Below are 17,254 nucleotides of genomic sequence, written 5' to 3' on the forward strand. Positions count from 1 at the left end.
TGACAAAACATAATATTAATGAGACCATGACTCTTTTGTATCGTATTACAAAGGAACTTCAACAGACAGCCGTTACCTGCTGATCTTCTGGTAGGAATGGCAATCCACCCCTGTCCACTATTATGTCAACACCCAAATTGCCAGTTTCGAGCATAATACCAGACCGAAGGCTGCTGGTACTGCTGCTTTTCTGGGCCTGTCCTGTAAGTCCACCTGTTCCCACTTCAACAACATGGGCAATGCCCCGGCCAGGGCCTTGCAGATATGCCTTCTCGTCATCTGACGTGGCTGTAGTAAGTACCCTTGCACCCCAGTGATGGGCCAATTGCACACAGATGCTGCCGAATGAGCTGGCCCCATCAATAATGAGAACTGTAAATAAATATTAGGAGAATCAATTTATTTACAATTAATTATATTTTCTTTCAAAGATATATTTAATTTATTACATATGTCCTTGGGAAGCACTTCATTCTTTAGCTTTGTATCAAACAAAAATTCAGTCAAGAAAACAAACTGGAAGAAAATTGTTTCAGAAGGTGAAACGTTGGCATTAGTGACACACAGACTTTAAATTTAATGTGATGAAACTATTTTAGCTTGCAGAACTATTACTACCTTCCGTGGGTAGGACGAAGCTTGAAAAGGTAGGGCACGTCACTCAGACCCAGGATGAGAGAGACCCCACTTCTAGTGAAGACATCTGCATGTGACATGAGATCTACTGAGGAACATTACATCATCATGTCTGCCATTCATCCCGGGGGAGAGGGGGGGGGGGGGGGGGGGGGGGGAGTGGAATTGGCATTTTGCAACTATCTGTACAGTGGTGTAGGTTAGGGTCCCTCATATCACACACTGCAACCATTCACTCAGGTGGTCCCTTGGCTGCTAGTAATTCATGAATACGAATTTCACGTGATACTGTAGACCAGCGGTTCAAATTTTTTTAATGACTGAAGCCTTTTGAAGTACTAAATATTTTATGAAGTCCTAAAATAACCAAAACCTGGTTTAATTATAATCATTTAGCGAAAATCATGCAAAAATATGTGCATTGTACACTATTGACTTCTACAACAATATACAAAAATAACACACAATAATACAATACACAAAATAACACTGTATTCATTCCACTGTAAATTGATAAAGGTGTTTCCATTTAAAGGGAGGTATGAAGTAATTGTTTTATTTGATGAAGTGTTTAATGTCAGGCTTGACAGAAGAGAGTTGAAGGCATATGTTAGGTTCAGCATCCAGTCTACTTCAGTAATATGTAGCAGCATATGCCAACAATCTTATTTCACCCAAGTATATTGTTGAGAATGGGAAAAGGATAGTAACAGCCAGTTGGCAAGTTGTGAATGTACTCACATCAAAAAAAGTTTTGCATCACCCTGGTTCCCAGAACTCCTGAAGATAGATACACAATCCCTTTGACTATTCAGAGAGGTCACTTATCCTGCCCAAAGATGTAAACAACCATGCATGAGTAGTGCCTATTAGACGGATGGGGCCCAACAGCCAATCAGTTCCAGTCGTTCCACCAGGAAGGATGTACACGGCTCATGTTGTCTGCCCAGATGGTCAGTACCGCAGTTCAGTCACATCCACATTGTTGCTTTGTGCCAGGAAGGGCTCTCAACAAGGGAAGCGTCCAGGCATCTTTGAGAACCAAAGCGATGTTGTTTGGACATAGATGAGATACAGAGAATCAAGAACTGTCGATGACATGCCTCAATCAGGCCACCCAAGGGCTACTACTGCTATGGATGACCGCTACCTATGGATTACAGCTGTGAGGAACGCTGACAGCAATTCCACCATGTTGAATAATGCTTTTCGTGCACCCACAGGTCGCTGTGTTACAACTCAAACTGTGCTCAATAGACTGCATGATGCGTAACTTTGATCCTGACATCCATAGCGAGGTCCATCTTAGTAAACCACAACACCATGCAGTGCAGAACAGATGGGCCCAACAACATGTCTAATGGACTGATCAGGATTGGCATCACATTCTTTTCACCGATGAGAGTCACATATGCCTCCAACCATACAATCGTTGGAGACGTGCTTGGAGGCAACCCAGTCAGGCTGAACGTCTTAGACACATTGTCCAGGGAGTGCAGAAAGGTGGAGGTTCCCTGCTGTTTTGGGTTGGCATTATGTGGGGCCAACGTATGCCATTGATGGTCATGGAAGGTGCCCTAACAGCTGTATGATACATGAATGCCACCCTCCAACCGAGAGTGCAACCATATCTGCAGAATATTGACGAGGCATTCATCTTCATGGACGACAGTTCGTGACCCACTGTGCACATCTTGTGAATGACTTCCTTCAGAATAACGACTTCACTGGACTAGACCTGAACCCTATTGAACATGCCTGGGCTAGATTGAAAAAGGCTGATTCGACGATATGACCCACCAACTACTCTGAGGGATTTATGCTGAATCGTTGTTGAGGAATGGGACAATCTGGACCAACAGTGCCTTGATGAACTGGTGGATAGTATGCTATGACAATTACAGGCATGCATCAATGCAAGAGGACGTGCTACTGGGTATTAGATGTATTGATGTGTACAGCTGTCTGGAACACCACCTCTGAAGATCTCGCTGTATGGTGGTACAACATGCAATATATGGTTTTCATGAGCAATAAAAAGGGTGGAAATTATATTTATGTTTATCTCTATTCCAGATTTCTGTACATGTTCCAGAACTCTCGGAACCAAGGTGAAGCAAAACTTTTTTTTTTGAAGTGTGTATTCATCATGAACCTTGTTCCAAAAATCATCAAGTAACATTGTTTTAAACAATGATTCTCTGCTTGAATCTGATATTTTTTAAAAGGATTCATGGATTTCGTCAGACATATTTTCTGGCTTCTGTAAATTCAGTACAAAAGGACTGTGTGTGCTGTCTTTCTTCACTGATAACTTCATGCCAGCAATCTACCTCCACAAAAATGCTGCATGTGAATGCTGCATCACCGGTAGCACACATCTGGATGAGCCTTTTGCCATGCTCCTCAGAGTGGTAAGGTGCCAGCACTGCACAGTGGTTATGAAATATCGCACCAAGGAATGAGCAATTCTTTCTTTCAGTCGATGGAGTTATCAAGTCTTCAATCTGCCGAGCTTACGCGTGACTAGAATGCGCTGAGTGTTGAGCTATGCGGAGTATCAAGTGTGTGGAACATGAGGCCGCTCCTCCCCTCAGCAATACTTTGATTGGCCACATCCTGCTGGACCACAGCAGTGGTTACACATTGGCTTTGATAGCCCATTTTGGAATACAAAGACTATTGGTGGTGGAAGCTTATAGCAAGTTCCCCTTCATTGCCCCCATGACATACGTGAATACTGTGTCAGATCTGACTTCAGTATTTTGTCATATACATATGATGTTCCTGATACATATCTAGTCTCACCTTTATTTGTATTGAAGGATTGTCACAGGTCATTGTGTCTGGTAATGGGCGACAGCTCACATCCTCATGGCGTCCTTTCAGTAGTAGTGTGGAACATTTTGTTAGAATCTTCAGGGCTCAGATGAACACATTACAGGCCATCCACTTGTGGGAACAGACCTTCAAAGTGTTTTTACCATCGTACTGCTCCTTGTCTAGGGATGCCAAGTTGCCAGTGGCACATTTCATGGTCATCAGCATAGCACATTACTTCACAGTATGCATCCACCTCAGAGGATCTATGTCCTACCAGTCATGCCTATGTTTCAGCTTAGCAACTGTTCTTGTTTGCAGTTTATTGCAAGCGTTGTAGATTGGAAAATGGTGCTTTTGCAATCCACTTACACTACAGAAAGTTTGATGGGACTGCACCAGCACACCAACACCAGCTTTGTCCTGTTGCTTCTCGTGATATACTGCTGCCTCCTTTCGGGTTCACAGATCCAGTTTGTCACCAGAGCCTGCAGCGGCCGTCATCACTGGCGCAGTTGTCTTCTCCTGCAGGACAGTCATCTCCTTGATTGGGGATGTCAATGGATGTTAACTTGGAAGTACTTACAGTGTTGCTGCCATGCTGGCAGTCTGTGCTGCAGCCTATGTTGCATCCTATGGAGGAGTTGCATTGGTGTGTGTGGTTGGGGTGGAATAGGGGGAGAGGGGGAGGGCCAGAGGACAGCTGTGTCATTGATCATCAGTAGCTTCACACCAGCCATCTACCATTGCAAAGATGCTGGATGTCAATACCAATGCAGGCAAGTCAATGTGCCACCATCGTGCAGCGGAATGACATGGCTGCATGGGAGAAGCAAGGAGAGTTCCATTTCCGCTTTCAGTGGATGGACTTGTTGGGTCCTCACTCTGCTGAGCTTATGCCAGACTAGAGTATATTGAGTGTTGAGTTGTGTTCTGCTTGTGTGAGTTAGTAGTAACCGCACTGAGAATATTCTTCAGAGTTTGAGAATTACAGATTTGCTATCTCTCACTGCCCAGTGTTTTCGGCTTCTTCTTTGTGCTCTATGACAACCATGAATTTTACACACAATCCTACACACGATAACTTCAGCCCTAGGAGGTAGGAGAACTATAAAATATAGTGTTCTATCATTAATAAATAAAAAGTTATGTTCATTCACTATGTATGTGTTAATCAATTGACTGTTCTCCGTGTACAACTGTGTGTACGAAAGGAGAATACAACTCTGTGAATCCATGAATTCATTTTCAGTTTTGTGATCCGCTCATCAGAAAAATAAATCTCAAAAGATGCATGCATATCTTGAAGACATTGGACCAATTCTTCAAATATTTTATTTGGTAATTCTACTGCAGCGCAAATGAAAAAATTCAGTGTTAAAGTGCTTTCTAATTCTCTCTTGCCATCACATACCATCCAAAAATATAATTTTTTATGGCAGTTTTTTGTTGCAAGCACAAAACTGTTGTCTGTTTTCCTTGTAAACATATATTTAATAAATTAAGTTTTCAGACATCTCTGCCTACAAAGATAGTCTAAACAACTAAATCGCATCGCTCAAACAGTCTAACGTGAATGAAATATTGGTCATAATAGCTTGTAATATAGCCCTTAGTTCGAATAATCTCATTAAGGTTTTACCACAAAACAACCATCTAACCTTGGTGTATAGCAGTAGTGTTCTATGTCTGCTTCTATGATCTTCATGTAACCATGAAAACAATCAACACTGAAGAGGAGATTTAAAGTAATTAATTATTTTCACTGAAATAGCTGGAACTTGAGTTTGGTGTTTTACTTTTTATTAGTAGTACCACTTTTGCTATTTCGACATCATTGCCATGCCCCCATCTGTACAAATATCAATACAATCATGCCAATTGAGTGGGAGAAGTTAATCACAGAAAAAAGAAAGATACAGTAATGTTAGTTGGCAGCAATGCCATGTGAATGTCTATATGGATATCATACAGTTACCATGATCGCCAGTCCAGCGACATCAGTCAAATCTTCTATCTGCAAGACAAATTTGTTGGGCTGGAGTACTTGTTTGATATAGCCTGTTATGTCATTAATTTGACTGTAGTGATAGTGTGTGCTTGAACTGCTTCTGCAATGTGATAGCTGACCAAATATGATGTCTTCACGGCTTTTTCATTGAGTTTGATTTGCACACTTCACTTCATAGGTATCCGACTTCTTAGTAATTGTTCTTTGTTACACATAAAAAAATCTTCAGTCTTGCCTTTTCAATCAGGGTTTATAATTTCCAAATGGCAGCACATCGTAGCAGGCACTGTGGAAGTATTCAGAGTTGCTACATAAAATACAAAGAGACGCCATTAGGAACAACAAATCCAAGATTGATATACGATTCATGAATTTTCTTTTCTTAATCCTTCGTGACTTGCTTCATATCTCACTGCTTGAAACCATGGAAATCAATGTCATTACATTATCATCTTGAATCTTATAGTCTTGATCAGAAATCTTTAAGGTTGATGCTGCATTTTCCAGACAATCGCATTTGAACTTTCGATGCAAGATCTTGCTACAAAATTTTTAAGCCAATGCTCCATTCTATCTTTTAAGTTCAACAGTTTAATTTAACAACAGAACAAACAAATATTGGATTTTACTACTGTGGTCAGTAAAAACATGAACCAAATGTACTGGGGTCTGAGAACAGTGCATGGATTCACCGTGCCAAACTAGATTGCACATTGTAATTGAGTAGGAACTGTACTCTGTACTGCGTGGAATGGGTTTATATATTCATATATTTGTTTCACAAGCTGTGACCTCCACTACATTGTGTCACATGTTGATGCTAGTAATTGAAAAAAAAGGTGGTTATTGGTAACGCGTGTACTGTAATCAGTATTACAATCTTACGAGATAAAAAAAAAATCACGGCCAAAACACAGCAACCCCTTTTGCTATATAAACCCCGGGCAGTGAAGCGTGAAGAAGCAATGAAATCCTTTGAGGCAGTTTCAGGTATTTGTGGTTGAGAGAGAGATGGAGAGAGTGCAGTGGAATGCTTGTGGCGAGTGGGAGAGAGGGTGGGAGAAAGGGTTCGCACGGCTCCTGTGTGCGTGTTTAGTTACGACTAATGGGTCACCACATATCTACTCTTACAAACTAAATTCTTTTATCTATAGATTTATTATGTTGCTTGTCACCTCATTTTCACCTATTAAGCACTGAGAGAAAAACCAACTACATAACAGCAACATTGATATGATATTCATGAGTTATTTTCTCAGTGCGTGACAAGACTTTATGTGCTTTATTCTGAAGGTCGACATTATTTTAGTGGAGCCTTCACACAGGCCTTGTGGAGCCTCAGGGCTCTGCAGAGCACACTTTGATATTCCTACTCTAGAATCTTACCTTGAGCAGCAGCATAGCATAATGGTTAAGATATGTTCCTCAGATGTTGGAGGTTGTGGGTTTGAATCCTGTCAGATGCATCAAAATTTTTATTTTTGAATCTTTATTTTTATTAATTTAATTGGTCTAAATGTCTTTATTTCTAATGCTTTGCCACACTGTCAGATTTTTTTATTTGTTCTCATCATCATCATCATCAACTTTGATTTAATTTCTCTTGTTTTATTATTTTATATTTTCATTCACATTATTGCATTCATTAATTCTATTCACAATTTTGCTTGAATTTAGTTTTATTTATGAAATTATGTTTTAAATGTTTGTATGAGAATTAAAAAGTCTTGTAACAAAAACTAATTTTTTAATGCCACTGCACAGCTAAGATAAAAAAATTCTCTCTTCTTTCATTTGTAACAGATTTGCATTTTCCAACATTTAAGTATTTGATAGACAAATAAAAATAACTAAAATCATGTGCACAGATTCCAAATGAAAAAAAGAATGATAGGAATAAAAAATTAGAGCAAATAAAATTAATCATGATGATTAAAATGACATGGGAAAGGATTAGAAATAAAAGTTTAAATGTAAACTAATTAACTGAATAAAAATAATGATCAAAGTTATTTCAATAAATATTTAAAAATACAAATTGTAATGCATCTGACAGGAATTGAACCCACAACTTCTATATGTCAGAATACCAGGTGAGGGAAAAAGGACTTCACAACTTCGGAATGATATAGAAATTTATTGAGATAAGCTACAGAACTGGTAGATGTGTCATTTTGGTTTGATATGACTACCATTTGCGATGCAGAAAATCTCTCACTGGCAGTCAATTTCTTCCCACATTTGTTGCAGAAAATTGGGCACAATTTGTGCAACAGCAGCATAGATTCAATTTTTCAGGTAGGCTTAATTGTTTGGTAGGGGAGAAACATACACAAGGTCTTCAATGAAACCCAGGAGAAATACATCCAGTGGTGTCAAGTCTGGGGAATAATGTGACTACACAATTTTCCCTTCACGGCCAGTCCACCAACCTGGGAAGCAATTAGTGAGGAAACCTTGAACTTCCGTGAGGAAATGAGGCGCACCATCTTGCTGGTGGAAAACCATCCCATCTCTGTCACCTTCACTAATCCGTGACATTAAAATGTTTTCAAGCATATCCATATACACAATACCAGTGACAGTTTTCTCTTTGAAGAAGAAAGGGCTGTAAATTTTCAATTTCCTAAGGGCACAAAACACATTAACTCTGGGGCTGTCACAAATGTGTTCCATGTGGATTTTTGCTGACTCATATCGCGCAGTTGTGGGTGTTCACCATGCCACTGATACGAAATGTTGACTCATCGCTAAAGATTGTTGTATTCAGGAATGTTTGGACGTCCTCTGTCCACGCAACATCTCTGTACAGAATTCTCCATGAGCAACCCTATATGACTCATCAATGTTCTGTGCCATTATGACTCTGTACGGTTTCAAGAGTAAACACCTATGCAGTACTCACCAAACACATCACGCTGATTTTTGTGGACTCCAGGCAAATCTTTCCCTAACCTGAATGAGATTTTCACTCCGCAGCGGAGTGTGCACTCATATGAAACTTCCTGGCAGATCAAAACGGTGTGCCAGACTAAGACTTGAACTCAGGACCTTTGCCTTTCGCGGGCAAGTGCCAGACTGCCAACCAAGCTACCCAAGCATGACTCACGCCCCGTCGACACAGCTTTGCCCGTGAAAGGGAAAGGTCCCAACTTCAAGTCTCGGTCTGGCACACAGTTTTAATCTGCCAGGAAGTTTCTCCCTAACCTGTTCGACATAATCATCAAGTCGCAAGTGAATTATCATGTTGTAGTGAGCAACCAGTCTCAACAAAGTTCTTGTGCCAGAAGTACGTTATAGACCAGCTAGAAGGTTCTTTAGTGTATTCGGTGTGAAATTTACACCGAACAGTTGTTGCAGAGTTCGTTTCATTAAACCAAAACACAAAGTGAGCAAATTCCGCACTAGTGAAAGTAGCCATTTGAATTGTGCACTATGCTGGCACTTCTGGTGACAGAATGGGGTACTGGCACTTCTTGTGACAGAATGGGGTACTGATCCACTACTTGAATCAAACATGAGGTTGTTTGCTACCGATTCTGTAAGTTATCGAAAGGAATTTCTCTACCATTCCAAAGTAAAGAAGTCCTTTTTGACTCTCTCTGTACATCTTAACCACTGTGCTACACTGATAATTTTAAGGCTCTAGAGTATGATGTAAAACTTTTTCATTGATTACTCACAAATGAGGGCCAACTTCGGTGTGATGTGATACCTACACCACCTCGCAGATCAACGCTTCCCAAGTTGGGGGTAATAACCCCCTGGGGGATAAAAGGTAAAGGTAAAAAAGAAAAGGGGTTGACTGTTCTGGCCATGAATGCAAGTTTTTCAAAAAGATCATAACTTTTACCACTATTTCATAAGGTTGTAATACTGCTTACAGTACATGCAATACCAATAACCACCTTTTTTCCAATTACTAGCATCAACATGTGACACAATGTAGTGGAGGTTACAGCTTGTGAAATAAATGCATGAATATTGTCTTCTTCAAATAGAGAATGCATTTAACCTTGATTGATTTTAAATGGGTTGCAGCAAGGATCCCTAGGAAGAGGATTGGTGCAGAGGAAGCATGTTTTACATCAAGTGTCTGTCCTCAATGTGGGTAGTTATGTTTCTTTTTGGAGGAGGAGTTGTAGGTACCATTCGCAGTGCACTGAGGATTGCTTCATCATTTTATAAAAGAGTTGTCAGAAATAAGCAGTACCAGTTGTGTCACTGGCTCATTAGTTTGTGTTTCAGTAAAACATCTTCAAAAACTAAATATCATTTATCTTTTATCATTTTAAAAATAAAAGTATGCAAAAAAATTCTTTTTCATTCCAAAGTGTAGTTGGGGGAGGGGGGGGGGGGGGGGGGGGTACTGGCTAACGTCTCATTACACAAAGGGGTAATGGTCAGAGAAAGGTTGGGAACCATTGGTATAGATGGTTTTAGAAAGTCAATCCCATCCACGGAGACCTACCGATGTATGTTGTATACAGGGGCAAACCAATATTTGATGAATATAAAGTGAAACTGTGAATTAAATTAGTAAGGCTATGGCCTGTGTGGGGCAGTTCACCAGTATATTTATTTATGCACCTCTCATGGCTCTGGACATGTCAGATGTTGGTTTAAGTCCATACATTCATTTCAGAATGTCGTGTTGAGTAGTTAGCATGTATGATACTACTGCATAACAAGGAATATCATCCTTATTAATATGGTAATGGAATGTCCCGATGGAATATAAATAAGGGAAGGAGTAAAGAATGAGGAACAAGCATGACTGTATCAGTGTTAATTCGAGCGAGCTTACCGAAAGTATGTAATTATGTGTCAGTCTAAAATTACATTCCAAAATGCTGATTGTACCATTAACTGCATTTAAAATTCTGCTGAACAGTGAAACATGTATTCTGTCTCACCTGTGTCTCCAGAGTTCAGTTTCCCAAGGTAATGAAGTGCAGTGTAGGCTTTTACGGCATCCCCAATGCAGGCAGCAGCATCAACAAAGCTTACATCATCTGGCTTCAATACTGGAAACCAAACGAATTATTATAACTTTACCAAAAAATTAATATTTACTTCTACTGAAATAAGACAACTTCTTATCGTATTTAATAAGAATGTTTTTTTCCCTTAAAAATTTACATTTATTTCCAAATTGTCAATATGAATTCCACACAATTTAATAGTATTCCATTATGTGTCATACAAGGGTAAGCCATCCCTTTTACAGATATATTACAGCTCCCAGCAAGTCAACTGAAACTTGCCACACTATTTGTCTACAAATGAACCTACAGTGTTGTTCCTCTTTGTAGTCACATATATTACAACCTTCATGTATTTACGTAAAATGACTAACTCCTGTAGTAATTTATGAATTGTTTTAGGAAATGTTTGTTCCTCAAAATCTGCAATTTAACACTGCATAAATGGCTAGTTACAAGTCTTATAACTATACCAATATTTTATGAAAGTCTGACTGGATAACTATTATAGGATAACACTTTTTCAGAGACAAAGTCATCACCTGCATATTAATACAGAACAGGGATAGTTATGGCTACTACATATATCTAAGGCACTCTGAACATTACTTCCAGGTGTGCAGACAGTCTTGTCTTTCACTTCTTTGGAGTAGATGCATGGAAAGTAACCCACTGTTTCGATTGTTACTTTCCTCATGCCAAACAAATCAACTTCTACCAAATCTTTCCTGTTGAATGCCTTCTGACTAATAATTATTTTTTCTAAGACGAAATTTACACATAAACCTGCAGAACCGCATATGCATCCCTAATGGAATCAGTCCTGTCCCTCAACACCTTGTTTTTCTCATCTGTTTCAGATTCACTGATAACATCATAACCTAGGCACATGGCAAGGACAGTATATTTCCATCAGTATCTTATTACAAACTTTTGAGCCTGCTTCACACATCCTTTATCAGTTCAATGACCTACCTTTCTGAATACCGATTCTCATCTCCCTAGAAGTCTCTGGGCATTCCAAACGTATCAACTGCCAACAGTACCTTAACTTTCCCACCTGTCACACATTCCACATCAAAAAGTCCCTCCTCTACAGTCCCTACACCTGCAGATACAGAATCTGTAGTTGAAAGGAGTTTTTTAAGAAGACAGCTAACCTTTCCAGAAACTTTGCAAAGGTTGTGCAAGAAGCAGATTTCCCGCACCATTTCTTCCAATGTGGCCCAACAAATCCATTGACACTTCAAACCAGCCACTGATCAGTATTCCTTTGTCATTATATTTCTTCTACATATTGGAAAAAAATAAGTGCATCCCTTGACGTGGCTTTCATTATCTATTATTTTACCATGAGACAACAGATGCCTTATCCACAAATGGTCAAACAACTTTTAGCATTGTACTTGATAATGGCAGAAAAGCCAAAATCCAGATAGTAGAGAAGATAAATTTAGTAATATACAATCATATGGCAGTTTCCTTCTCTCTCTTTTTTCTTAAAAAAATTAAAAAGAAGAAGAAGAAGAAGAAGAAGAAGAAGAAGAAGAAGAAGAAGAAGAAGATGCTCCCTTCAACTCAACCCCTGAGCCACTCCAGCTCCCTCCAGTACCACCACCAAGTCTTTGACCTGTGAAAAACCCATAAGTAGAATAAACATACGTACAAAACCAGTTCCATACACACGATCACAACCGCTTATTACAGTCCAGTCACATGATTTTCCAACCTGATCAAAGATATGGCCATGGGTGAAAGCAGCACTGTCATACAACATGCTACAATTACTTTGAAGTATATTATGTGGGTTTGACAGCGCTATCTAGTGACATGAATAACAACCACCAAAGTGTGCCTAACCATGAACTTCACTGCTCTGTTTCTGAAACTGCTGCACACGCAAACACCCATGAGATTTGAATCTCCCCCTATGCTGAACACTAGCTCCAGTGCACTGAGCAAGCAAAAACTCTTTCTTCAACATTGGCCTATGTCTCTGCTACTCCCATAGCCTGCTGTCACTTTCCCTGCAAATATTCTCTGACATTTGCCATCTCATTCTTCTTTTGTATACACTGTAATCCACTCCTAGCCTTTACTAATAATAAATTTATTCAATACCGGCTGTGGGGGAAATACAAACAGTGAACACTATATAGCTGAGGTATTAGCTAGAGGCAGTCACATAAACAAGATTGAACTTGTAGCTTCAACAGCTGCCATTCTTTCCACAGTAAAATGTCTCTCCCATACAGTGTAACCACATCTAGAGCAACAAGCACTCCCCAGCCTTGCCCAGTATGCTAAGGCATAAACAGGCACTACCATCCAATCTTAGTTCATTAACTGATCTCCCACAGGTTTCTAATTATTCAATCATTCCAATTTATGAGATGCTCAGAAGCATTACCCTAAATCTGCAGTACCACCCCAGGCTGAAACACCCTGTCACATAATGCACCTGATTCCCTCTCCTCCCCTCTTTTCCAAATACTAGTTTCTCAGATTGCATAGATGGTAATTGTCTATCCAACACATCCTTTAATCATTGAAACCCACTGGAGTCTGATTCCACTAGCCTGTCAAATACCTTCCTCCAGCCCTGTCACCATGCCTTTCCTTTCCACCCACTTCCCAACCGGTGCTCACCACCATCACTGTTACCTGTGCAGTTGCCCTGTCCCTGTGATCTCTCCTGCTCCCTCGTAACAAGTAACTTATGGCACTTTCCCTCAACACACAAAAATCTCTGGTGCCACATGGCTATCTTGTTCCACTGCTCCCTCTTGCTCTCGTGGACATCGCCCTTCACATTCCTGTCACCGTTCAAGATTCCATCTCGCTTACATGCCTGTCGGCTGTTCAAAACATCAACTACAGGGACCGTTCTTAAGTTTACTCCTGCCTATATTAAACAGGTTTTACTTTTAACAGCCAGACCTAAAAGTACAACAACATGAATTACGATGGATTGCTACACATTAAATAGAGGAGATACACTGAGCAGCAGACAGGTACATTTAAAAGTAGGCTCTTGGATATTATCAAGCTATTGGACTAAGTCTTTCCTCAAGTAGGGCTGCAGTGTCTGGAACCGACAGTGTTTTTTTTTTTCCTTATGTGTGTGTGTGTGTGTGTGTGTGTGTGTGTGTGTGTGTGTGTGTAGAGGAGGAGGAGGAGGAGGAGGGGGGGAGGGTTAGCCATAAGAGGCACCTCAATGCCTCGTCTATGTGCTGAGTAGCAATGTATAATAATTCGTATTACTGTTATTCAATTACCAATTTTCCATTGTTTGACAAACAACTATACATTTCCTTCTTTGACAGTGAGAATCTGTTATCATCTACAGCTATCCTCCATAAAACACCTAACTGTGTGTGGTAGAAGATAATTCTGGTAACAGCACCGTTTTTTGCCCTTTCCTGTTCCATCCACTAATGGTGTGTGGAAAGCATGAGACTGATGACCATCAATGTTAAGTCCCATAGTGCTCAGAGCCATTTTTGGAAAGCATGACTGTCAGTAAGACTCAATAGTGTTGTGTTGTAACTAGAATAAAGTCTATATCTGAAAGCAGGGTCATCAAAGAAGTAAAACACTTGGCACTGAAACTCCAATGTACAGAGAGAACACAACTGCTGCTATTTCCACAAACACTGAATATTCCAGAACATGCAAACAGCACAAACACAAGAAATTTAAGGTCCATCCACGAATGATAAATTATGGCTGGTGATCAGATCTGAACCGGTGACCAAAGCATGCCATCCAGTGACACTACTGCTAGTCCACACTGCACACAGCACAGTTCGCAGCAGTATGACTTTTAGTTCCTCCAGTTCTCTTATTATGATCATTTCATGAGATGTATGTACGCGAAATTAATACGTTGTCTGTCTTTCTCAGAACAATATTAACAGTAAATCTCTCTGTAATACACAATGCTTCTCTTTTAGTAACTTCAATTGAAATTTGGTGAGCGTTTCCATATCTTATCACACTTACTTAATGAACCTGTGGCAAACATACATCACAGTTGTTTGGGTATTCTCTACCTCCTCCATTAATCCTACTTGCTAAGGGTACTTGAGAACTGATTGAACAAGTGTATTGTAAGCCATTTTATTGTGGATTAATTACATATCATTAGCATTCTTCCCATGAATCTCAGCCTGATATCTGCAATTCAATATGGTCATTTAACAACGGAAAACCCAAGATGGAATATGAAATAATATATATATTGTATATTATGAAAAGGATAACTGCTACTCACCATTTAGAAGAGATGCTGATTTTTTATGTGGGATTCTGAGAACGTGTAAGGAAATTTTTCGGTGCCAACACAGTGGAGGGTAAAAACACATAAAAATACATAAATAAACATAGAAATGCGTTTGAAAAATTTACATAAATACACATCATATCCACTGCATGGAGAGTAGCAACTATTTTTTCTTAATATGATCATTCCATTTTAGGCCACTCTTGGTGGTAAGTGGTTTATAGTGTAATCTAAGGGCAACACATCCTTTCATCTTTTTATGCACAACACATTAGATTTACTTATGTTAAGGGTCAATCACCTATGTCTGTCCTTGCACATCTGACGTTTTGATGTGTAGAGTTCTATGTGCTATGCTGAATGTTGTTGAATGTTTGGTCGATGACTTTATCATCATCTTTGTTTTCCCCATCAATGATTAGAAATGTATCATCTTCTGTAAAAGTTAACTTTTGAATGCACGTTGGCTTGTAAGAGGAATTAGAAACTGATATCCACAGAAAGAAACTTGGGGAAAACCTACTCAACAACAATAGTGGAACAGGTTCAACCAACATTTCCAAAATTTTGACACTTAAAGCATTCTCACAATCTACAATTTCAATGCACAGCAATTTACATAACCAATCCTCTTCATTTCCCAATAAGTTTAACCTACAACAAATATGTATGTATGATATGTTGTAACCTTTTTTACATAATATTACCATTTAATATAACAGAATTGTGCACATGTCCAAATTCTGTTGCAGCCCAGTCATATTTATAAAGTAGAAGAAAAACACATTTGTGTATGTATAATCACCTAGGATAAGAGCTGAATTATGCACAATCATATTCTTAGGCAGCCCATTCATCTTTTTAAAATAAAAGAAAAACATTTCTGTATATAACCATTTAATATAATAACCGATTTGTAGTGTAGAGTAACAAATAACCTAGCTTTAGGTATTGCAACTCTCAATCATCTTTGTATCATATTTGTAACATGTACGTCATCTTTGACATGAGACTGTACGCATAGTGTACAGGAGGTCATACAACAAGCAGCAATATGCACTTTTTATGATGCTACTGTCCCTGTAAGTACAACTTACTGTCACAAGTTAATGTTTTCAAACTTTAAAAGCACCTTTCCTAAAGCACAGTTTTTATAACTAGTAAAAGACATAACATAACCTATATTGCCCTTGGTCTGCTGCTGTGAAAATGCTTCACTGCTCTTCACTAACACCAGCTATGAAAACAATTTTCCACATGAAGATGATGTGAACCACTGAAATGCATAGTGACAAAGTGAATAAGAGATTGCTGTAGAAAACTGTTTTACTTGTATTTATCAACAGCCACAGCCCTCACATAATGCTGTCCTTCATGGATGAAATATTCTTCAGTGAGCTTTTATTTTGCTCAATCAGCCACAATGCACAGCTATGTCAAATGCCTTCCAGAATCCAAAGAATATGACATCAAGATGGGCATCATTATCTATGGTCCTCTGGACGTTGCGGACAGAGTGACCAAAGTACACAAAATCTTTGTTTCTGGCCTTTATGTTGATTTCTACCAAAATGATATTTGTTCCCAAAAACATGATAAAAGCAAGCATAAAATGTGTTCCATAAGACTACGAGACTGATGTCAGTGATCTAGTCTTATATAATAATTGCAATCTTATGCCCCATGACCATTCTTGGAAACAGGACTTACATGCACTTTTCTCCATTTTCTTGGTACACTTTACTGTCCCAGTCATTTACGATAAACCATTGCTAGGAGAGTTCTTTCAAGTACTCCATATAGAATCACATAGATTACTTCATCAGGTCCACATATAGTTTCTTTGTTGAGCTATTTTAGTTAATTTTCTGCTAAGCAATGGCTTATATCAATATCTGTCATTTTGGCATACATGTAATGATTGAAAGAAGGAACCCGATTACTATCTTCTGTAGTAAAATAATTTTGGAGGAATACTGAATTCAGTATTGCAGTATCCTTTCTGTCATCTTCCATTAGAGCACTAAGTTACTGAGTACATGATTTTAAATGTTTTACTGATTTACACAAGACCAAAATTTTTTTAATATCCATTTGTCAGATCAATTGGCAAAATGATATTTTTAATCCCACTGAACCCTTCTCACATTGCACTTTATGATCATTTGGTGTCATTCAGATATTTTTTGTTAACAAGTGTTTAACTTCACTTAAATCTGTACCAAAACTCTCTCAACATATGTAAATTTTTTAATACAACTACTAAACCACAGTGTGTCTTTTCCATCTCACTGCAATTACATGTGTAAAGCGTCCCACAGAATCATTGTGAATATGGACACAATGCACCCATACTTATCAGATATGAGAATGACATTGTCAAAAACAGATATGTCATCTCGCTGTCACACCCCCATTTTACTTTCATAATTTAAACTTCCATCCTCTCTGAATGGTATTGAGTTGTCTTTTCATTTATTTCTTAACTTAATTCTTATGGATATGATTAAATATTTC

General features: G+C 38.9%; 1 protein-coding gene across 2 annotated transcripts in view; it reads right to left on the reverse strand.

Moving 5' to 3' along the window:
* The window catches only part of LOC126284078 (quinone oxidoreductase-like protein 1), a 111,999-nt gene that overhangs the window by 34,636 nt on the left and 60,109 nt on the right, over window positions 1-17,254 (reverse strand). For both annotated transcript variants that reach the window (XR_007551434.1, XM_049982709.1), the window contains exons 3-4: window positions 10,384-10,494; window positions 77-372 (exon numbers count right to left, since the gene is read on the reverse strand). Coding sequence is in view for 1 of the 2 variants with exons in the window: in XM_049982709.1 (XP_049838666.1) it covers window positions 77-372; window positions 10,384-10,494 (407 nt within the window). In the remaining variant the exon portion in view is untranslated. The remainder of the gene's footprint in view (window positions 1-76; window positions 373-10,383; window positions 10,495-17,254) is intronic.

The sequence above is a fragment of the Schistocerca gregaria genome, chromosome 8 (genome assembly GCF_023897955.1).
Source record: "Schistocerca gregaria isolate iqSchGreg1 chromosome 8, iqSchGreg1.2, whole genome shotgun sequence".
NCBI classification, from domain to species: Eukaryota; Metazoa; Arthropoda; class Insecta; order Orthoptera; family Acrididae; genus Schistocerca; species Schistocerca gregaria.